Raw genomic sequence first — 23,189 nt, 5'->3', positions numbered from 1 at the left:
CTGAAAAAAGCAACACATATTTGCTCATTTGGGTATTTCCAATGTGAAGATCTGCTGCTTTTCTGTTTTTCTGTATCTCTTTTATATATATATCTCTTTTTTTATATATATATATATATATTTTTTTTTTCTTCTGTTTTTATATATCTCCTACAGTATAGGTGGAACAAATCAAGACTTTTAATAACATGGTACCATCACATTTGGAGCTTGTGGTGCTGATTTCTTTGATATTTTGTTGACTGATAATGTATTGATAATTTATTGTTAGTTACAACCCTAAAACGGTTCAACACAATATAGTTTATCCCATGGAAAATGCAGTGTAATGTACAAATATGTAAAGACATGTTGGTATTCAACAATAAACTAGCACCGGCCTAAAAGGGCACGGAATAGTGCTGAAACCAATTAATCAATTGACCAATTAACAGTTTCTATAGCAGCTATATACAGCTTCTCTTTTATGATAATAAATAGACTCCCTTCAGGTTCTAAAAAATAAGCAACTTTGAGCTTCGGGAACTATCAAAGGGCATTTTAAATGCTAAACATTTAATCGGTTAATTTGGAGGAGAAAAAAACAAATCAATAAAAACATGGCGTCATTCTCAAACGATAAACACGCCCAGCTGCGTGTTAGCCGGTGTTGTTATCAGCTGCAGACCGGAAAAAATCCTCCAGCTACCGAAGTTACTTCCTCTCGTTTTCTCCCACGGCCGCATCGAGGCCCATAAAACACAAGCTACACACATCCATAATGTATTAGAATGAGTGAGGAGGTGGGTGGAGGTTTGAGAAGAGGATGCTTGGAGTCCCAGTGCATGCTGGGATATTCTCCACAGAATAGGTGGCTGTAGAAAATAGATGGACGGATGAATTCTGAATTTTCAACATGAGTTTTTCAGCCTTGTGTGAGTTCAGGAAAGTTTTCATTACTAATTATTATATACGCGCTTTATTTGCCCTTTCTGTTTCTCCATGTCAGTTTCCTTCTGCTCTGTACAGTCGGGGTTTCAGAGTGCAAAACCTTCTTCTATACCGTGGGGGGGGGGGTTGTCCCGGTCCTGGTTGACAGCGAGTCGATGGACTCGTCTCTCGACTGCAGACGGATTGCCGCTGTGGTGCCGCTCGGCTCGGAGGCTTCCCCATACGGTGCTTGTAAGAACTTATCTTCAGACATAGAGGAGCCAGCTCTCAAGCTCTCTAGCGTTTTCCCCGTCCAACAAAGAGAGTTTCTATTTGTGGGGGCGACTCCTCTGGTTGTATAGAAGTCTATGCTTCATGTGTTAAAGCTGCATTCTCTCTACTGACCACCAGGGGGCGACTCCTCTGGTTGTATAGAAGTCTATGCTTCATGTGTTAAAGCTGCATTCTCTCTACTGACCACCAGGGGGCGACTCCTCTGGTTGTATAGAAGTCTATGCTTCATGTGTTAAAGCTGCATTCTCTCTACTGACCAACAGGGGGTGACTCCTCTGGTTGTATAGAAGTCTATGCTTCATGTGTTAAAGCTGTATTCTCTCTCCTGAACACCAGGGGGCGACTCCTCTGGTTGTATAGAAGTCTCTCTCAAACCGTTCCTTTCCCTTTTCTTTCCTCGTGACCATCGTAGGAAACGTGGATGAAGCCGTGAGCTTGTTCTTTTTCTTTCCTCCAGAAACCACTCTGCTCCTGCAGCTCCACTTCACTCTTTGTCTGATGGAATGTGACAAGACTTCTTTTCTCCAGTCTTTTGGTCCTAAGGGCTCCTTTTTTTGGGAGGGGGGGGGAGTATGTTCAGAAGCATTAGCTATGTGTGTGTGTGTGTGTGTGTGTGTGTGTGTGTGTGTGTGTGTGTGTGTGTGTGTGTGGGGAGGGCATGTCCTTGAAAACGTCTTGTCCAAAGCGTCAGTTGTCCCGTGCAGGAATGTACGAACTGTGTCTCAAAGCGGCGTCACATTTAGACTTGTTGCGGATTGTTTCAGCTTTTTGTTTCAGCTCTGATTTGTTTTTCCTCCAACGCCGTGTGTGTGTGTGCGTGTGTGTGTGTGTGTGTGTGTGTGTGCGTGTGTGTGTGTGTGTGTGTGTGTGTGTGTGTGTGTGTGCGTGTGTGTGCGTGTGTGTGTGTGTGTGTGTGCGTGTGCGTGTGTGTGTGCGTGCGTGTGGGTTCACTGTAATCATTTGCAGGCGTGCTCACGCTGAGCGAAGGGAGTGTTTTCCATCCAGAGAAGGAAACATAAAAGTCTGGCTGCTGCGTATTCTGACTTCGTATCGATCGCGTTTGGCTTTTTGAAGCGTTTTCGTGACAGAAGACATTTATATTTAGGATCACGAGGTTCCCTTCAGTACTGAAACTGGAATCTACATCCCTGCTTGTTGTTATGAGTCACCTCCTGAAGGTGTCGTGGACGCCAACACTTTAACGCCCACAACAACGTTTTAGGGCCGTTGGAGGAAAAGAATATACATTAATTACGAAGGGGAGAGGGGTAGTATTCCCAGAAAGAAATGTGGATATTCTCTGAGATTCCCTGAGAGTATAAAGTCATAAACGCATGAGAAAGAAACCGGATTAAAGTCACACATTTTATCGGCGTCTGAATTCATTTGTCGTGTTATTTTATATTTTTCCTCTACGCTCTTCCTGTTATATTCCATGAGAGTCGTAACGATGGTTCGCGGGTTGCCGTCCTGTGTTTGTCGGAGGGCCGCAGGAAGCCGACCCGCAGGTCAACGCCTGGCTTCCTGTCCTGGTCGGGTGTCTGTAGATGAGGGAAGGGAGGAGGAGCAGGAGGAGGAGGAGGAGGAGGAGGAGGAGGAGGAGGAGGAGGAGGAGGAGGAGGAGGAGGAGGAGGAAGAGGGAGGGGGAGAGTTGGTCTTTCATGAAGAGCTGGCTTCGCCTCTCTGTTTCCATGACGACGGCTCTCCTACAGTATTCAGCCGTGGGACGGCCTCTGCATGTGAAAGCAGTTCCCGGTGGTGTTTCAGGCCCTCAGCTGCACTCTCCTCCTCCTCCTCCTCCTCCTCCTCGTCTTCGTCTTCTTCTTCGTCTTCTTTCACTGCACTTCATCTTCACTCGCCGCCATGTCACGATGTGGAGCATCATTTGCATGTGGGGTGGGGGGTGGGGGGGTGTTGAATTCTGCCTTTGCCCCGGTTTGGATTCCCCGAGACGACACAGAACCGGACTCGGAGCCGCCGGCGCACTTAAAATAACGAGGCCGACCGTCCTGGAGAAAAATGCAAATATCAGCAGCCGAGTGGGAGCGAGGGAAGCTCTTAAAGGAGGCCCCTCTCTGCCCCCTTTGAGAGCGTCCTTGGGCTCTGTATTTTACAGCGTTTCCTCCCCAAAGACTCAGCAACGTGACGACTACGTTTGGTTTGTTTGGAAAAGGATGAAACAAAAAGCCAAGCGGCCACGAGTTGTTCAATCGGTGAGATAAAGAAACACACAAAACAAACCCACGTTCTCACAGCTCAAACAGTTCAAAGCAAACTTCCTTCCTTTCTATCAAGAAGCCGAGTGACCTACATACAGACGAGCCGGCCGGCTACAAATGTGTTGAGAGTTAGCGGGAGGCTGTTTGGAGGGAACCGTGTTCCTGGTGGACTCTTCCAGGCCAATTCATACTTGCTTCGGCCCGCTTCGGCCGGCTTCGGCCGGCTTCGGCCGGCTTCGGTCCGCTTCGGTCCGCGTACCGTGAACGTATACAAAGGGGTTCGTTTTCGAGAGGTCGTGTGAGGTCACCGACCCTCTGAAGGGACACGAAGCCCCGCCTCCTGGCAGACGCCGCCGACGGGATGTGGCGACAGATAAAATGTATTATTAGCAAACTAGGCGGCGACCTCGGGTTTTCTGGAGAGTGAAACATAAGTGATAAAAAGATATTCAGGGATTCTTTGACTAGTTGAAACTCTTAAAGTGTAACCACGGGCTTTTGTTTTCATAATTTTTGCATTTCTGTCGTATTTTCCGCACAAAAAAACAAACCTTTTAACATTTATTTTCTTAAAAATGACCTAAAATTATAATTTTCTTTCAGCATAAATCGTTGATTTATTTCCCCAGCCGGTCCAATTAAAGGACTAATCGCTGTCGCTCCAGGTGAGTCACAGAAATGACCGGGCAGGTAATAAATGAAGTCTCAAAGGTGGGAAGAGAAACACATCAGAGGGATTCACACAAACGTCATCAGTGACTCATCCTGACAGCTTTAACATTTACTGAGAAAAGAACAATCTATTTATTGTTATTTAACTAAATAAAATGCAAGGTCAGTGTTAAATGTGTTGTTAGTGGGACAACATCATTAGCATGTGGCATTTACACGTGTTATTAACATAAATAACACAAGCGTCACTCTTTGTCTCAATAAACCGGCTTGTGTTCCTTAAAGGAAGCTTCTATATTAATGTGTGTGATATCATAACTGAACCATCAGACGGGGTTCAGGTGGAGCGTGACGCGAAACCACCAAAGTGCAGCATTTCATCATCAACTGTCTACGGAGAAAGAAAAAGATGATTGACGGGCGCAGAGACAACACAGCGCCGGCTTTCCAAACACATTCAAATATTCAATAAGGGAGAGAGACCCCTCGGCAGATGTTCAGCACAACAGATCTCCACACTAGAAGAGGGCCGGTTCCACATTCATGAGCTGATTCATGCCGTCGCCCCTTCTGCTTCATCTTTAATGGGCTCACACAGACAGTCTGGCTCTGCAGCAGCTCTCTCTCTCTCTCTCTCTCTCTCTCTCTCTCTCTCTCTCTCTCTTTGCACCTGGCTGCTTTTCTTTTTTTCTTCTCCCGTAACGTTGCAGACACACTGAGCTGTTGGGCAACACCTTCCAGAACGAGAGACGAGAGAGCAGCTGCTGGCTGTTAAGACGTTTCCTCGTGAGGGGGGGAGAGGAGGAGGAGGAGGAGGAGGAGGAGGAGGAGGAGGAGGAGGAGGAGGAGGAGGAGGAGGAGGAGAGAGGGGAGTGCAGGGTTTGTTGGTGGCTGGGAAGAGGAGGAGGAGGAGGGGTTCCTCTGTTGTTGTTGTTTTCCTTCTCTCACACGGATTCCTCCCAGTTGTCGAGCAGCGAGCAGACGGCTCGGGGACTTTTCTTTTCCTTCTCCTTTTCTTTTTTCTTCGTTCATTTTTCTGCATGCTGGTTTTTTTGCGAGCGGCGGCCTCGCGGTGCGTTCAGGGTCCAGCATGGAAGCCAAGTCCCTGTTCAGCCTGCACAGAGCGCTCGCTCAGCCCGTCAAGATGTGCATGTTCGATTTCCCCGTCACCATCCTGGACGACCTGGTGAGCGCCGGCGACCACGCCGCGGAGAGCTGTGCGTGTGCGTGCGTGCGTGTGTGCGTGCGTGTGTGTGTGCGCGCGTGTGTGTGTGCGTGCGTGTGTGTGTAAAAGCGAGCATTACATTGGGATTGCATGTGCGTTTCCATTTCTGTCTGTGATTCTGCTTCAGTGCACTGCAGAGTACATTTAAGTATTTATGTGTGTGTGCGCGCGTGTGTGTGTGTGTGCGTGTGTGTGTGTGATATTCTGACATGTTTGGTCGTGTCTAATGATCCCACTTGGCCTCATGAATGTGTTCCTGTTTCAGCTTGTTAACGAGTCTGAAAACAACAACAACAGATTCAATGTTGTTGATGGCGAAGATTTGATTATTGCTGATATTATATATATTATATATATTATATATTAAACCTGGACCGATGTGGTTTTTATTTACAGTTATATTTGTTTATACCATCTTTTTTTTTTTTTTAGGGCTAAACAATTTTTAAAATTCTCACCAATTTATGTTGTTTTGACACATTTAACAAATATTGCACCTCCTGCTAAGTCAACATTGCAGCGGGACATATTGAGATTTCCATGAACTTTACTGTGCAGCCACTTTATTCTCTTTTTGCAGTTTTAGATTTTACAAATATGAGCCATTTAAAATTATATTTGGTTTCTATATTTTTGGTCTAAAATAAGCAAAAACTTTGCTTGAATAGGAAGATTATTTTTTTCCAATACCAATAATCTTTTAAACTTAAATCCACGGCATGGCCTTAAGGCCTCGGCTGTTCTCCCAGTTTTGGAGGTTCCTTAGTTCAACGGGGAACTTCTTCACGTAGAACAATATTTAGACTCAATGCTTGATGTCCACTCTCCACCTGTGGAAACTATTTACTGCTCATATAATCGTCCTGTTGTTTCCTGTCGCTGCGATTAGCTGGTTTTTTATTTCATCTCTTCTCTTCAGTGCACCTGAGGTCATGTTGTCGTATGAAATGTGCTCCAATAATAATATTTAATTAGATTTGGTGCTCCGCTGTGGCGTGAGCCGGTGTCTCATGTGGCCACAGGAAGTCTCTCTCTATGTCTCTCTCTCTCTCTCTCTCGCTATGTCTCTCTCTCTCTCTCTCTCTATGTCTCTCTCTCTCTCTCTCGCTATGTCTCTATATGTCTCTCTCTCTCTCTCTCTCTCTCGCTATGTCTCTATATGTCTCTCTCTCTCTCTTTCTCGCTATGTCTCTATATGTCTCTCTCTCTCTCTCTCTCGCTATGTCTCTCTCTCTCTCTATGTCTCTCTCTCTCTCGCTATGTCTCTCTCTGTCTCTCTCTCTCTCTCTCTCTCTCTCTCTCTCTCTCTCTCTCTCTCTCGCTATGTCTCTATATGGCTCTCTATGTCTCTCTCTCTCTCTCTCTCTCGCTATGTCTCTCTATGTCTCTCTCTCTCTCTCTATGTCTCTCTCTCTCTCTCTCTCTCTCTCTCGCTATGTCTCTATATGTCTCTCTCTCTCTCTCTGCTGTGTTCCAGGCATGAAGTATTGTTTTTTTATTTATTATTAAAGTGAAACCACAAGGCCGAAAACTCACTTGTGTGAAGTCTTCCGGGGCTTTGTCCCAGTGATGTCATCAGATGTCCCAGTGATGTCATCTGATGTCCCAGTGATGTCATCTGGTTATCTGAGGCCTGTGTGACCGACTGCGTACCTCAGTCTGTGTATAAGAAGTCACGATGATGTCACCCGTTGGTTTGTGGACCGACGTTGTGAAGCCTCGACTTTGCCGTCGTCATCTAGGATTACCGACGTCGCCATTTTGTTTATTTTCGCAATCAGTGAACAGGAAGTGACCACATCTGGATACGTCTCTGGTGTCGACCTGTCAATCACCCTGTAGCCCCGCCCCTAAAGTGTCCCCTGCTTTATGGTGTGTTTGACTCTAAATGACCATACTTTACTAAATGAGCATCGCGCTGTATTGAAGAAGACTTGAAGACCATAAACTCATGTTTACAATGTGATAACTCCATCCTGAAACAGCTCCGGGGCTCGGTGGTGAAATGTAGCCGCTGATGAAGCAGCAGGAAACGAATGGATGTCTGCAGACTTGTTGATACTCGGAGGAAGTGTTGTTTACCCCCGCGTCCACACTGAGGGTTTTATTTACGTTTCATTGTAGGAACTAGTCCACCGTTAAATGTGGTGCGCAGTTACACTCTCAGGCCTGTTCTTCTTCCTTGAAGCGCTCGTCGTACCGCGAGTCCGTTGCTCTTTGCTTCCCACTCGGTCCCTGAAGCCCACACAGACGGTGCCGATCTGAGCCGGGGGGTCAGCTCCAGGCGGGGCGGTCTGAGTCCAAACCGGCTCCAAAGGGGACCGGGCTGTGAGGCTCAAGTCTGGAGAGGGCAAAGGGTCAGAGGCACGAGGCGGCAAAGAGACGGCTTGCAATGGCTGAAGGGGAGGTGTGTTTACACCGGGGACAAGTACAGGACATTGAGGGGTGTGTGTGTGTGTGTGTGTGGGTGTGTGTGTGTGTGTGTGTGTGTGTGTGTGTGGGGGGGGGGGGGGGGGTGTTAGTGACTCACAACAGAGCAAAAAAGAGTTCCTGATATTTAGCTTCACGATATTCTCTTTTCTTATGTTTCCCTCCGTTGTTGTTGTTGTTTCTCTGACACACTGAAGCTGGTTAAGGCCCTGACGCTGTTCACAGAATTCGGACCCCAAAGTGTTGGCTGTAGAATAAAGACACTGTGTCGGGTGCAGAACTACCAGGTACTGCTCGCCTCTGTCCTGTCGGCGTTCCTCAGGTAAACACTGTTTATCCCTGTCAGCACCGTCAGCTAGGAGCCGCCATGTTGAGAGCCGTTGAGAGTCAATCAAAATGCTCTCAATCTCCAGATCTTGCACCTGTAAAGTAGACTTCATATTTCATCCGGCCATCCCGATACCTATAACTGTTGTTATCATCAGATAGTCTCACGTTGTGGTTTCTAGGTTCACAATCAGAATCATCTTTATTGGCCGTGTGTGTGTGTGTGTGTGTGTGTGTGTGTGTGTGTGTGTGTGCATGTACATGTTATCTACACGTACGCTCTCGTCGTACATACACTTAATATACAAATAACAGGATAAATATAGAAAGACATTAAAGACAACAGCGTAGCAACGGGATGCACAATATGAACAACAACAACAATGACAACACATTGGGGTGCAAAGGAAGCAGCAGTGAAGTAGCTAAAAGCAGATATGCTAACACTTAATTTGTGCGCGTCACATTATAAATAACCCTCCTGGTGCCGACGGAAACATCTCACAAGAAAGAATTAAAGAAGTTAAAAGTGAAAACAGACAAAATGAAACAGATTCTAAACAATGAAGAAATGCAGAATAATATGAGTTAAAAACCGACAGCGAGAGGCTGGTTCATGCCCCTCTCCTGGGTGATGGCGGTCGGGTCGCCTCTCCCAGCCGGAGCTGCTGTTGATGCGAAGCAGCGTTTCTAAATGCCGGAGCCTCGGAGGAGTACCTGAACGCCTCCTCTGGCTGGGGATGAATCCAGAGGCCGTGAGAAGCTTCACCGGGCGTGAATGGGAAGCTTCTCCTTGTCTCTGCCTGTTGCTGGGAAACTCTCTCACGGGGTTCACTTCCCAGCGCAGCAGAAACCAGGGCGGCCGTGTGTCTGCACATGGGGAACCATAACGCCGTCAGCTGGTTTGTTAATCTGGGTCGCTCTTCAGGTCCTCCAGAACAGGACGGGACCACGTGACGACCATCGAGCGTTAAACATTGAAGTAAAAACTGATGTTTTCTACTTTATAATAGAACACAGAACTGTGTTGAGGTTGGATCCTCAGACCCTGAACCTGGTCCTCCTGGTTCACACCAGAGGGTCTGAACCCTCAGATGAGGCCAAGGTCACCTCTGACTATGTATCTAGTCCCTTTTGAAGCCATCGCCTCGTCTCACGCTTTCATCTTCTGTTTGACGGGCTGAAGCGTCTGAGCACACAGAGTTGTTGTTGTTGTTGTTGTTGTTGTTGTTGTGGCGGTGGTTGGGCATTATCTCTATGAGGTTTCACTTCACCTTTGACAGACCTGGACCGCCTGCTCTAGTTTCTGGAAAACCCTTTTTTTCCCTCCTGACACAAGTTAATTTTTTCTAGTGTTGCTGGTCCCGTTGTTGTTGACACAGCTGGTGGAGCAAATATGGAGGGGGGGGGGGGGGTCGAGGGGGGAGGGGGGGGCGTCCAATCTGTGGCGAGGGGAGTGGGCGCTCCGGAGGCCCCCGGGGGGGAAGGACTACTCGGATCCTGAGACTTCTGGTGCAGGTTCTGAGGGGGAGTCGTGATGTTGTGCTGGAGCCGGTGGACCTGTGGGCTGCTGGTCAGGACAGGTGCATGCTGGGACAGCGAGGACTTTCACGGGACAGGAATCGGAGCAGGCCGACAGGTTGGATTCATGTCAGTTGTTTTCTGACATTTATTTATTCAGTGTCTCTCTGGGGATCGAACCTGTGAGCCCACAGAAGTGTGTTGTATTGATTAGTGAACCAACATCCGCCGCGTGAATTCATCCCATAACTCATTCTGACTTCAATCGAGTTGATTGACGAGCAGACGGATTATTATTTGAATGGAGTCGGTGATTTAACAACATCTTTAAAAAGAAAAGGCGTGTTTGTGTATCATCACGACTTGGACGTGGACTTCTGTCATGAACACGTGGACTTCAGACTCGTTCTCTTTTTGCCGGCTATGTGGTGACAAAACGTTTGTGTGTGGCAGAAAGACATAATGATCCACGTGTTCTGTATAACAGACTCATGAGCTATTTTTATTATGAAAATAATGAATATTTTAAACATTTGTGTATAAATAACACAACAACCTTATAAACAAATAGGATGCAAATATGAGAATAACAGGCCGTGTGGACGCTGGTCAGCAGGAGACAGTTCATGAAGATGATTGACAGGTGACCCACGGAGAGGGAGGGACAAACAGCTCGTTTCCTGAATCCTCAGGAAGACGTTTGAATGATCAAATGATCACAATGTGCCTCAGAGACGTCAGGTCGACTATGTATATAAATATAAAATATATATTATATATATATATATTTATAAATATATATATATATAAAATATAAATGTAAAAATATATATATATTATATATTATATATATATAAATAAATAAATATATATATATATATAAAATATAAATGTAAAAATATATATATATTATATATATATATATATATATATATATATATATATATTTATATATATATAAAATATAAATGTAAAAATATATATATATTATATATTATATATATATAAATAAATAAATATATATATATATATATATATATAAAATATAAATGTAAAAATATATATATATTATATATATATAAATATATATATATATATATATATAAATAAAATAAATGTAAAAATAAAATTATATATATATTGTGTTTACATTTATGTAATTTATATTTTATATATATATTTATATACATATATTTTTCAGCATTCTTTTCAAGACTTTCCCTAAAGTTATAAAAAATATCTCTGACATTGGGTCAATAATGTGTGCCTGTCTTTGATTTACTGTCCCAAAGAGGAGGAAGAGGGAGAAGCAGGAACTCGGCGTTCAGGTTTCTTGAGTAAACACTAACCTCCCCGTCGTCACGGCGATCTGCCGCCTCGTGGAAACAGGTTGAAAAAGCCTCTGGGGCACATTTTGGGTTCAGAAAGCGACCCGCGTGCTTAAAAAGAAAACGTCTTCCACACGGCCTGTTATTCTCATATTTGCATCCTATTTGTTTATTTATGTGGTTATTTCCTGCCTGTTTTTAATGTAATCATGTGCAGGGGTGGTTTATTATAAATACTATTATTATTGTTATTATTAGAATTCTGCTCTTTTCTTTTCCATGTTTGACTTCACGGTGACGTAACTACACTTTACTAATTATTCTCATTCATAACCGTGAACTATAACGAAGTTATGAGCAGATCTAAAGTGTTCACGGTGTTTTAAACGAGGAGAAGACATATTTTATATTATTACAACTGCAAACACTTACACAGTGTCATTTACTTCCTGTTTACATATTAAAAGCTTCACAGGAGGATTTAAAAGCACATTATAGTGAGTTATGAACTTATTATTAAATCTCTTACATACTGCTAGTTAATGTTAAATAGAGACGTTAAAAGATAACTGCATTATTTAATTAATTCACAGAACTAAAAGTGGTGTTTTCAAAAGCATTTTTTACGTTCCCTTTGATAATCTATTATTCATGTATATTGATTAGTGCAGCTTTAAAACACGACACCTTCACGTCTAAATTTTTGCTCCCCAAAAAACTCATTTGACCTCAACGCAGGAAGTCTTTTTTTAACGTTACGTCGATGTTTTAATATCCGTTTATTCTCAATTTATGAGCCTTTTATGCAACTCTGTACTGGGTCCAAGCTTTTATCTGCCTGGCAGCAGCCCAGTGCAACCACAGACCTCCACTGCTGCCCAGTGAGCCTCCGCTGGGGGGCTGGGGGGTGGGGGGAGTGCCTTGCCCATTGGCACCCTGACATGACCTCGACGTGATGGGATTCTTTCGTATGCGGTCGACCTCTTTGAATACGGCGCTTCGTATCTATTTGTGCTCCGAGTGAAGGCGTGTGTGGTTTGTGAGAGTAAAGTAAAGTGTGTGTGTGTGGGGGTGTGGGGGGGAGGGGGGGCGCAGCACATCATCCTCTTGGGGGGGGGCACAACATCCTCTGGTATTGATTTCCAGCAGATGGGAGCTTTACTTAAATCACAGCAGACTTCAAGTTGGCCGTCCCTCTGAGCTCTCTGGGGTCTCAGCCCACATGGGTTATACATACATACATATATATATATATATATATATATGTATGTGTTTCTTTTTTTTCTCACACACACACACACACACACAGTGTTTTGCCCTCCAGCAGCTGCAGCCGTCGGTGAGTTATGAAGGCCAGTCGAGGTCAGACATATTTCTAGTTGCATTCAGCCCCCAATATATTGTGTTTGGACATAAAAACCCTGATTTAAAGTCCACCGTTAATTACCTGCGCAGCGTATTTGCTTCTCACGTGAACCGGCTGATTTAATTATCATTATGAGTTATTAATCACGTTTAATAGCTTGGCAGACGTCTTCATTCAGAGGGTGGATGGCTTGGCTTGTATGGGTGTGTATGTGGCTGATGTTGGCCAGTAGGGGGCGGTGTTGGATGCGTTACTGACGGAGGGTCCTCCTCTGTGCTCTTATTGTGGAGGAGCAAGGTGGGGTCTCTGTGTTTGGGTGGTGTCTGTTCATTTGTTCATCACCCTCAGCTCTGGGAACTCGTGATGACGTTTTATAGACTAAATAAATCAAATTATTCAGTAAATCGAGCAAATAACAGGCAGTTTAATCAATAATATAATTCATTAGTTGTAGTCCTATGCAGATCTTTGCTTCATTACAAATGTTACTTTAGATTAAATAAGTGATGACGGTACACATTTTGCAAAATAAGAATTATAATAAATACAAAATATAATTATTTTAAAGTTACACAGTGCTTAACACCAAAATCCTTTCCAGGATTTAAATATTTCAGGATGCATCAAGGCGACTAAAATCCGACAGTAAAAGTAATAAAATAATTTAAAAAAAAAAAATATATATATATATAATATAAGATTAAAACAATAGCAAAAATAATAATAATAATAATAATAGAGACAATCACGTTGGAAGTTAAACCGTCTGCTATAATTAATAACATTTTATTTTATTTCATCGTATTATTGGATTTTAACAACAATAAATCAGTATTTTAAAAGTGTAGAGTTAAACTTGACTATTAAAATGATTAACTGAGTGTTTATGCAAAAACCTATGATGACCTATGTGATGACTAAAGCTTTTTAGCAAAAATGTGGATACAAATAAAGTAAAACATTCAATATTTCCTTCTTAATGTGGAGGTAAAATAGAAATATTCTAATACAAGTACCTTTAAAATGTACTCGAGTATAATGATACTGTCTAATGTTGGTTTCCCAGCAGACAGCAGAGTCAGTGAACTCTACATTTTTCTTTTCCCACACCAGCACTTGAGGGCAAAACAACACTGCCATCATTTCCCAAAGGCCTGACGTAACGCTGCCTTCAGGGACACCTCGTAGATCTGTAACGCGCTGGATAGCCCTCGTTAAGAAACGTAAAAATAGACTTGTTTTGCTGGTCGACTTCATTAAATGCCATTTGATGTTAATTCATGTGGGTGACTTGAGGGAATTTGTATGCCGATGAAGGAAACATGATGATATATTATTATTATTATAATTATTACGAGTGTACAGCCGGCATTTAGAAAATACAAAATGATACATGTTCTGAAAAGGGAACATTTAGTTTAAAATACATTCTACTGATTTGTAGGGAGTAAACCAAATATGTAAAATGATTATAATATGCTATATTTTATTCCAAAATGACCGAGCGAAAATGTGGATAAAAGAAAACGTATAAAAGCAGTAAACCCTGCTGAAGTAGTACTACACTACGCTAAAAAGGGTATATTTAAAACGTTGCAAATAAATTAAATTAAATCAAATCTACTGATTTGTAGGGAGTAAACCAAACATGTACAATTATTATAATATGCTATATTTTACTCCAGAATGAACGATCGAAAATGTGGATACAAGAAAATGTATAAAAGCACTATAAAAAAAACACAACAAAAAAATAATGGAATAAAATACAATTTTATATATATATATACATAAATGTGTTTAAAATATTATAGAGATTAAATAATGTATGTTTTTTTTAGGCCATGTTAGCCGTGCTTTCTCAGAATGAATATAAATATAGGTTCTCTTATATTGCCGACGGCCCTGAATGCAGCACAGGCCTGGGGGCGGGGCTTAGAACAGCCCCAGTGTGACTCGCCTAAACGCATCAGACAGCAGCGCCGACGCTCCGGTCAAGAATATAGAAGCACAGATTAAAACAGTTAGAAAATAATACTAATAAAAACAAAACAAAATGTCCCCGTGACTGGACTCGCGGCTCCGCCGGCACCCATGGTCCATTTCCCGTGCGTGCACACCGAGGCGCGCGGCCTCGAGCCGGGACGGCCGGTCATCGAGATGTTCGACTCGTCGTGGAGGGTGCGCAGCATTTGGGACGGGGTGAGGCTGGAGCTGGCGGAGGACCGGGGCCCGGTGGTCCTGCACAGCCTCACGCACCTGGACCCGGACCTGCCGCTGCTGGAGGTGAGGGGCGTGAGGGGCGTGAGGGGGGACGGGAGGAAGGTGAGCTCCGCGAGGTGATGCTTGTTGCGTTGTGTCCAGGACCGGATTGGGGGGGGGGGGGGGGGGGGGGGGGGGGTCCAGGGTCTGGATCCTGGTTGATCCCTCAAAGTCACAAATACAAGGAGTTGCAGACTTTTTTAAATAGGTATTAGTCTATATAAACTAATGTCAGACAGATGGTATTAACCAGTTTATTACATAATGTGAACAACTCGTAGGTGTCCATCTCACACGGTGAGTGTGCCCTCAGAGATGACGTCATGAGACATCCCCTGTGAAGCCTCATTATAACAACGTAGAGGTCCGTCGAGCTTCATGCAGACTGGATGGACGACAGTAAGAGCTCCAACACACTGGAGCAACCGGGGGACTTGTTCTCAGTCATCAATACTGAGACCGCCAGCGAGTCATCGGGGATATTAATACGACTGATATCCAGAATAGAATAATAATAACCGGTATGTGAGGTCGACTGCAATAAGGATTTAATGACCTTTAGAGGTTAATAATACTCTACAGCCGCCATAGACGCTCCGTGTTGAGAGATCAATGCAAGCTGCAACTGTTTTTATTAATCAATAAAATTGTTTCGCAACAATACAACAACAAAAAAGGGGGAATTTTAGTCCAAAACCCAAAGAGATTTTATTTAAAATTATATGAAACAGAGGAAACTAATTTAAATTGAAGAAGCCGGAAATGTGCCTCAAACTATTTGTTTTTTTACTGTTATTTTAGATTTATTTATTATTATTATTAATTGTATTTATTCATTTATTATTCAAATTTCATGACAATCCATCCAATGACCATGATGCTCCTCTTCAACCCCCCCGTGACCCCGTGACCCAAACATTCATATCTGTTATCCGTTAAAGGTCCTTTTCCTCCTCACGGATTAAGTGGAAACATTCTCCAGAACATTCTATCAGATCAGGAAGGAGGAGGAGGGGGGCGATTAATCTTATTTATCGGCGTTACGCGTGGTCTCGGATCGAACCGCGAGGACAACCTCACGACCGAGACCACGTGGATCCGGTCTCGTCTGGACTCTGAACCGGTTCTCTTTTTTTCTTTACGCTCGGCTCGGTTCCGTCATCGAGCCGGACGCATTTCACGGCCGAGTTTCCCTTTTTTTTTAATGTTGCGAGCTCAGAGAAGTAGCAGCAGCGAACTGCTCTAATCTAATCCTCTCCTCTAACACAATTACCTAATGCTTAATCCCCCCGGCCCCACCGCCCGGCCCCCCTGCAGGAGGCCACGGGTTTCCCCTCCACAATCGGTGCCTTTCTTCCCGACGGTGCCAGAGAGAACCGAGAAGGACGTTACTCAACGTCACGGTTCTTTAACTGTACGGAAAAGAAAGGAAAGGTCACCTGAGATCGTCTGGATAGGAACTTCTTTGGGAACTTCTATTTAGTTTTCTTTAGGAACCTCTGTTTAGTTTTCTTTGGGAACCTGTTTAGTTTTCTTTGGGAACCTCTATTTAGTGTTCTTTGGGAACCTTTGTTTAGTTTTTTTTGGGAACCTCTGTTTAGTTTTCTTTGGGAACCTCTGTTTAGTTTTATTTGGGAACTTCTATTTAGTTTTCTTTGGGAACATCTGTTTAGTTTTCTTTGGGAACATCTATTTAGTTTTCTTTAGGAACATCTATTTAGTTTTCTTTGGGAACATCTATTTAGTTTTCTTTAGGAACATCTATTTAGTTTTCTATGGGAACATCTGTTTAGTTTTCTTTGGGAACATCTATTTAGTTTTCTATGGGAACATCTATTTAGTTTTCTTTAGGAACATCTATTTAGTTTTCTATGGGAACATCTATTTAGTTTTCTTTGGGAACATCTATTTAGTTTTCTTTGGGAACATCTGTTTAGTTTTCTATGGGAACATCTGTTTAGTTTTCTTTGGGAACCTCTATTTAGTTTTCTTTAGGAACATCTGTTTAGTTTTCTTTAGGAACATCTGTTTAGTTTTCTTTGGGAACATCTATTTAGTTTTCTTTAGGAACATTTATTTAGTTTTCTATGGGAACATCTGTTTAGTTTTCTATGGGAACCTCTGTTTAGTTTTCTTTGGGAACATCTATTTAGTTTTCTTTGGGAACATCTGTTTAGTTTTCTTTGGGAACATCTATTTAGTTTTCTTTAGGAACATCTATTTAGTTTTCTATGGGAACATCTATTTAGTTTTCTATGGGAACATCTGTTTAGTTTTCTTTGGGAACATCTATTTAGTTTTCTTTGGGAACATCTGTTTAGTTTTCTTTGGGAACATCTGTTTAGTTTTCTATGGGAACATCTATTTAGTTTTCTATGGGAACATCTGTTTAGTTTTCTTTGGGAACATCTATTTAGTTTTCTATGGGAACATCTATTTAGTTTTCTTTAGGAACATCTATTTAGTTTTCTATGGGAACATCTATTTAGTTTTCTTTGGGAACATCTATTTAGTTTTCTTTGGGAACATCTGTTTAGTTTTCTATGGGAACATCTGTTTAGTTTTCTTTGGGAACCTCTATTTAGTTTTCTTTAGGAACATCTGTTTAGTTTTCTTTAGGAACATCTGTTTAGTTTTCTTTGGGAACATCTATTTAGTTTTCTTTAGGAACATTTATTTAGTTTTCTACGGGAACATCTGTTTAGTTTTCTTTGGGAACATCTGTTTAGTTTTCTATGGGAACATCTATTTAGTTTTCTTTGGGAACATCTATTTAGTTTTCTTTGGGAACCTCTGTTTAGTTTTCTTTGGGAACTTCTATTTAGTGTTCTTTGGGAACATCTATTTAGTTTTCTTTAGGAACATCTATTTAGTTTTCTATGGGAACATCTGTTTAGTTTTCTTTGGGAACATCTATTTAGTTTTCTATGGGAACATCTATTTAGTTTTCTTTAGGAACATCTATTTAGTTTTCTATGGGAACATCTATTTAGTTTTCTTTGGGAACATCTATTTAGTTTTCTTTGGGAACATCTGTTTAGTTTTCTATGGGAACATCTGTTTAGTTTTCTTTGGGAACCTCTATTTAGTTTTCTTTAGGAACATCTGTTTAGTTTTCTTTAGGAACATCTGTTTAGTTTTCTTTGGGAACATCTATTTAGTTTTCTTTGGGAACCTCTGTTTAGATTTCTTTGGGAACCTCTGTTTAGTTTTCTTTGGGAACCTCTGTTTAGTTTTCTTTGGGAACCTCTGTTTAGTTTTCTTTGGGAACCTCTATTTAGTTTTCTTTGGGAACCTCTAGTTTTCTTTGGGAACCTCTATTTCGTTTTCTTTGGGAACCTCTATTTAGTTTTCTTTGGGAACCTCTAGTTTTCTTTGGGAACCTCTATTTCATTTTCTTTGGGAACCTCTGTTTAGTTTTCTTTGAGAACCTCTATTTCGGTTTCTTTGGGAACCTCTATTTAGTTTTCTTTGGGAACCTCTAGTTTAGTTTTGATTGGGAACCTCTAGTTTTCTTTGGGAACATCTAGTTTCCTTTGGGAACCTCTGTTTAGTTTTCTTTGGGAACATCTAGTTTCCTTTGGGAACCTCTAGTTTTCTTTGGGAACCTCTGTTTAGATTTCTTTGGGAACCTCTGTTTAGTTTTCTTTGGGAACCTCTGTTTAGTTTTCTTTGGGAACCTCTGTTTAGTTTTCTTTGGGAACCTCTATTTAGTTTTCTTTGGGAACCTCTAGTTTTCTTTGGGAACCTCTATTTCGTTTTCTTTGGGAACCTCTATTTAGTTTTCTTTGGGAACCTCTAGTTTTCTTTGGGAACCTCTATTTCATTTTCTTTGGGAACCTCTGTTTAGTTTTCTTTGAGAACCTCTATTTCGGTTTCTTTGGGAACCTCTATTTAGTTTTCTTTGGGAACCTCTAGTTTAGTTTTGATTGGGAACCTCTAGTTTTCTTTGGGAACATCTAGTTTCCTTTGGGAACCTCTGTTTAGTTTTCTTTGGGAACATCTAGTTTCCTTTGGGAACCTCTAGTTTTCTTTGGGAACATCTGTTTAGTTTTCTTTGGGAACATCTAGTTTTCTTTGGGAACCTCTATTTAGTTTTGATTGGGAACCTCTAGTTTTCTTTGGGAACATCTAGTTTCCTTTGGGAACCTCTGTTTAGTTTTCTTTGGGAACATCTGTTTAGTTTTCTTTGGGAACATCTAGTTTCCTTTGGGAACCTCTGTTTAGTTTTCTTTGGGAACCTCTGTTTAGTTTTATTTGGGAACCTCTAGTTTTCTTTGGGAACATCTAGTTTTCTTTGGGAACATCTAGTTTTCTTTGGGAACCTCTGTTTAGTTTTCTTTGTATTTTCACACTGACACAGATGTAAAGAGCTGCAGTCAAACAGTATGAAACATTCATACAGCAGCAGGATTAGAGGTCGTTCTGCTGCTCGTTGAAGCCGCTCCACAGGTCTTCAACAGGAAGTCCTTCAAACTGGACTCCCAGACCAGTTCAGGACCGTTGGATCCGAACAACAGTCACTTCTATAGAAGCCTCCACATCTATTTGAAGAAGTAATCAATGCTCAGTGCTATTATGAACCTGCAGTGAAATCAGAGACGCAGAGCGACTGTAACGGCTCCACGAGCTTCATGGTCTGATTGTCCTCCGTGCTAACAGTGACTCGGCAAAGCGTTCAAGAGCTATACGAACATGGAAGGAATAACATCATGTGCAATCAAAAACAGAAGAAACGAAGTACACGATACAGGTTTAAAGTATTTACTGGAGTAAAAGTAGCAACACTCCAGTGTGGAAATACTCTGTATCTGATGCATTAATCAATAAAAGGTGGTGAAATACTTAGTTATCCCCACCGGACTCCAGTGAAAGAGAAGAGGATTACCCTCCTCATGGTAAAGCTCTTGATTGATTGATAACAGCTGACAAAGCCAGTTCCGCCTCAAGTGTGTTTCACTAATATCTGTCACAACAGCTCTAGGTTGCAGGCGGCGTGGACAGGAGGGCACTTAACCACAGGTCCAATGTGTTCCTGAGGAACTGGAACGCACTGTGAGGAAGCCCAACACAGGACTAGAAGGCACTGGGCAACAAGCCTCCTCTCTCCCGTCACTTTGAATTAAAATAGAGGCCTACAGACGAATAAAATGAATTATCAGATGGCAGGAAATGTGGATTCAGGTCTTCTTTTTCTAAATCTAATCTAATCGGCCCCCCCGAAGCCGATCTGTCAACTTTAATTTCACAGAAAATTAATCTGTTCTTGAGAAAAGGTCAAGCTTCAAGTGGAACACGCAGAAAAATACATTTAAAAAAAGACCGAAATAGCCCGTTTGTGTTGCTGGACGAGGAAATGGCCTTTTTAGAGGGAAAGTACAGCGAGTGTAGAAGAAGAATGGACTTGTGTTCAAAGACAAGACGGCAAAAGAAAAAGCTCGACACCAAAGATTCACATCTTTACTCGTGTTAGCGAGTCGGCTTCAGGAACAACTATTGGATGGTTTTCACTGAAATCTGTTTTTCGCCCCAATCACGCTCACCTGTTGTGGGGCACCTGACGTTTCTTTTAGCGCCATCATGAGGCCGACGGCTTCATTGTCTTCTCCCAAATATGTAAACTTCAGCTGTATTTTGTGTTTAATGCTAATCAGCTAACGTTAGCACGCTAGCACCAAGATGGCGCACATGGTGAACATTCCAATACCCGTTAAGCGGCGGCATGCTAATTCCTTTGTGATTTAAACAATTGTTATTTCTGACTGTTGGTTCTACAAAACAAGAAATGTGCAGACGCCACGTTGGGCATTGTGGGGAAAATTGAGATCGCCATTTTGTTTTTTGTTTAAAACAAACCAAACAATGCTGCAATGCTAAGTTGAGACGGTAGATGTGCTAAACATAGCACATTCTTAACGTTAGCGTGCTAGCGTTGTTATTGCTCACACGGTCTCAGAGAGCGGCGAGCATAATAATAATAATGTGTTTTATCGTCTTGTTACACTTATGAAAGAAGAAGAAAACGTTTTGTGCACTTTGATTTATCCATTTAACTGGCTGCTAAAGTGGAAGCTCTCTCACACATGAAGGGTTTTCTGAACGTTTGGTTCCTCCTCTTCCTCCTCTTCCTCTTCCTCCTCTCCCTCTTCCTCTTCCTCCTCTCCTTCTCCCTCTTCCTCTTCCTCCTCTCCCTCTCCCTCTTCCTCCTCTCCCTCTTCCTCTTCCTCCTCTCCTTCTCCCTCTTCCTCCTCCTCCTCTCCCTCTTCCTCCTCTCCCTCTCCCTCTTCCTCTTCCTCCTCTCCCTCTCCCTCTCCCTCTCCCTCTTCCTCTTCCTCTTCCTCCTCCTCCTCCTCTTGACCCACATCCAAATGATCTCACTGGCTGTCATTGTGAGCGAGGGGAAGTCACTGGCTTGTGCTACGGGGTTGTAATGGAAGCTCTCTATTGTTGGCTTTGTTTAGGTGTTGATTGTTTTCTATGGGGGGGGGGGGGTCTTTCCACTGGGACTTTCCCTGCTGGTCTACATCTTTTCTGAGGCTCCTCTGGGAGGCTATCGGGCAGGCGTCCTGAGGGGGGGCTGTGTTTATACAGGCGATGGGGGGGAGTTGTTGTGCGGGATAAACATTGAGTAGAAGAATCCTGATTGTTTCTGATGAGCAGGTCAGAAACAGCTCGGCCTGTTTTTAAGGATGCTCGTGAGGCGTAGACGTCACTATGTCGCTCTCTTTTAATATTTAATGATTTAAAAACTAAACAAACAAACAAACGCCAAGGTAAACAAGTCATATTCACTCTCTAATATCTATTTTATATTGCTGTGAAAACATCACTTCTTCACGAGTACATTTGAACGCATCACGTTAAACGTCCTAATCAACCTTTTCGTCTAATACTCGTTTCTTTACCGAAACAGCTTGAACGCCTCCGTTAGCTTTAGTTAGATATTAGCTGTGCGGTTCTGCTAACGGCTAACATTAACTAGCTCGCCTACTGCAGATTTCAGATTTGTTGTTCACAACGTTGCGTTATCGGGGACGCAATAGGATTAGTTTGTGGATCTACTGCGTCCTTTAATATTTATATATGCGCCATCGTTCCCATCGGTGGTAATAACTTAGTACTGACGGGACAAGGGACAAGAAAACCAAACTTATTTGAGCTACTGTAAGATATTGCACTGAGTTTCCTTTGAGTGAAATGCTGTCTGGGGCTTTTATTGTGAAAGGTAAGACGCATCCGGCCTGCGCCGCCTTCGAAATAAAGTTAGTTTGTACAACATAAGTCTACTTATTAAACACACGTCCCTGTTGTGTTTGATTGGTTGATTAATTGACTTTCTTTTCCCCGTTTTGTGTGAAAGTATAACAGACATTTCTGTGGACCCGGCTCCAGTATTTTATTTTCTAATTTAAAGAAGAAACACTTGAGACTATCCCTCCATGTTTTTACATGTAAATACTAAATCAACGTTTTGAAGCATCTAAAAAAGAAACAAATAGATAATAAAGTGAGTAATTATCGTTTCTATATTTATATTCTTGGACGTTTTAGACGACTTTGGTGCTCTCCTCTGAAAACCGACATTTATATTTCACCCTGTTAGAATAAAAAACCTTCCCCGTGGCGTAATGGATTTTAAATGGTTGGTTTAGTTGCGTCGTCGAGCAAATGGGTTTCTATAAATAAACAGCTGTCGGTGCCTTTCTGTTTGTTTCTTCAGTGCGTCGTGTTCAAAATGCTCAGAGTCACTAGATGTTCCCGGCTGGAGGCGCTGAGTGAACATTTGGTGATTTCACAGGGAAACAAACAGCGTGACGGAAACACGGGCTTCATGGATCAGCTACCGGAACAACCAAGAGCTGGTTTGAAGTCACAGAGGGAACGTCTCAGACATCAGGTTGATGATCTCAGAGACAAAGTAAACGACCTGTCAATCACCATGGTAGCCCCGCCCTAAAGCATACCCTGCTTTATGGTCTGTTTGACTCTGCAGCAGCACCGAGTCGGGCTGAAGGGATTCACTCGGAGCTTCTCGTGGACTTCTTGTCAGGAATGCGCCTCGTTATTCATCTCCCACGTTATTCATCTCCCACGTTATTCATCTCCCTCGTTATCTCATTCAGTTGCATCGCGATGCGTTCAGGTTCTCTTTTCTAAACTGTGACAACGCGTGTTCAATGTCGCGTTGGTGATGAACTAGAATCAATCCAGTTGTTTTTTCACATATAAAATATATAGTAGAGACAGTACATCATTAACACTACTAATGACAAAAGAAATGTGTATCTATTTTCCTCATAATTTAAATAGTGTGCGCTCCGGCTGATAAGCCCCCCCCCCCCCCCCCCCCCCCCCCCCCCCCCCCCCCCCCCCCCCCCCCCCCCCCCCCCCCCCCCCCCCCCCCCCCCCCCCCCCCGTCTGCAGGGAGGTTACTGAAGTTCACGACCTCATTGTTCTGATCACACTGGAAAACATTTCTTTTATTATCTTGTTTATGCACAGGAAAATCACAGAGGGGCTGGGAGGCGGAGCTCCAGGAAACGCTCACCTCATTTAATCTCATTATTCTCCAAACAAGCAGAAAGCGAAGTTGATATAAAGAGTACAACTTATTTGTTTTTGTTGTTTGTACCATT

The 23,189-nt window shown here is 42.6% G+C and overlaps 1 protein-coding gene across 6 annotated transcripts in view; it reads left to right on the top strand.

The window, feature by feature from the left end:
- Positions 1 to 23,189, top strand: part of LOC117735767 (ral guanine nucleotide dissociation stimulator-like) — a 47,224-nt gene that overhangs the window by 1,293 nt on the left and 22,742 nt on the right. For 2 of the 6 annotated variants that reach the window (XM_034540553.1, XM_034540552.1), the window contains exon 1: positions 14,250 to 14,577. The exons of 2 other annotated variants lie outside the window; for them this stretch is intronic. In XM_034540553.1, the coding sequence (XP_034396444.1) occupies positions 14,386 to 14,577 (192 nt within the window). In that variant the 5' untranslated portion in view covers positions 14,250 to 14,385. Of the gene's footprint in view, positions 1 to 5,027; positions 5,281 to 14,249; positions 14,578 to 14,746; positions 14,953 to 23,189 lie in introns of those variants that run through there. 2 more of the 6 variants (XM_034540554.1, XM_034540558.1) reach the window with 2 other exon arrangements.

This window comes from Cyclopterus lumpus, chromosome 9, assembly GCF_009769545.1.
Source record: "Cyclopterus lumpus isolate fCycLum1 chromosome 9, fCycLum1.pri, whole genome shotgun sequence".
Lineage (NCBI taxonomy): Eukaryota > Metazoa > Chordata > Actinopteri > Perciformes > Cyclopteridae > Cyclopterus > Cyclopterus lumpus.
This window is presented reverse-complemented; position numbering and strand designations above follow the sequence as displayed.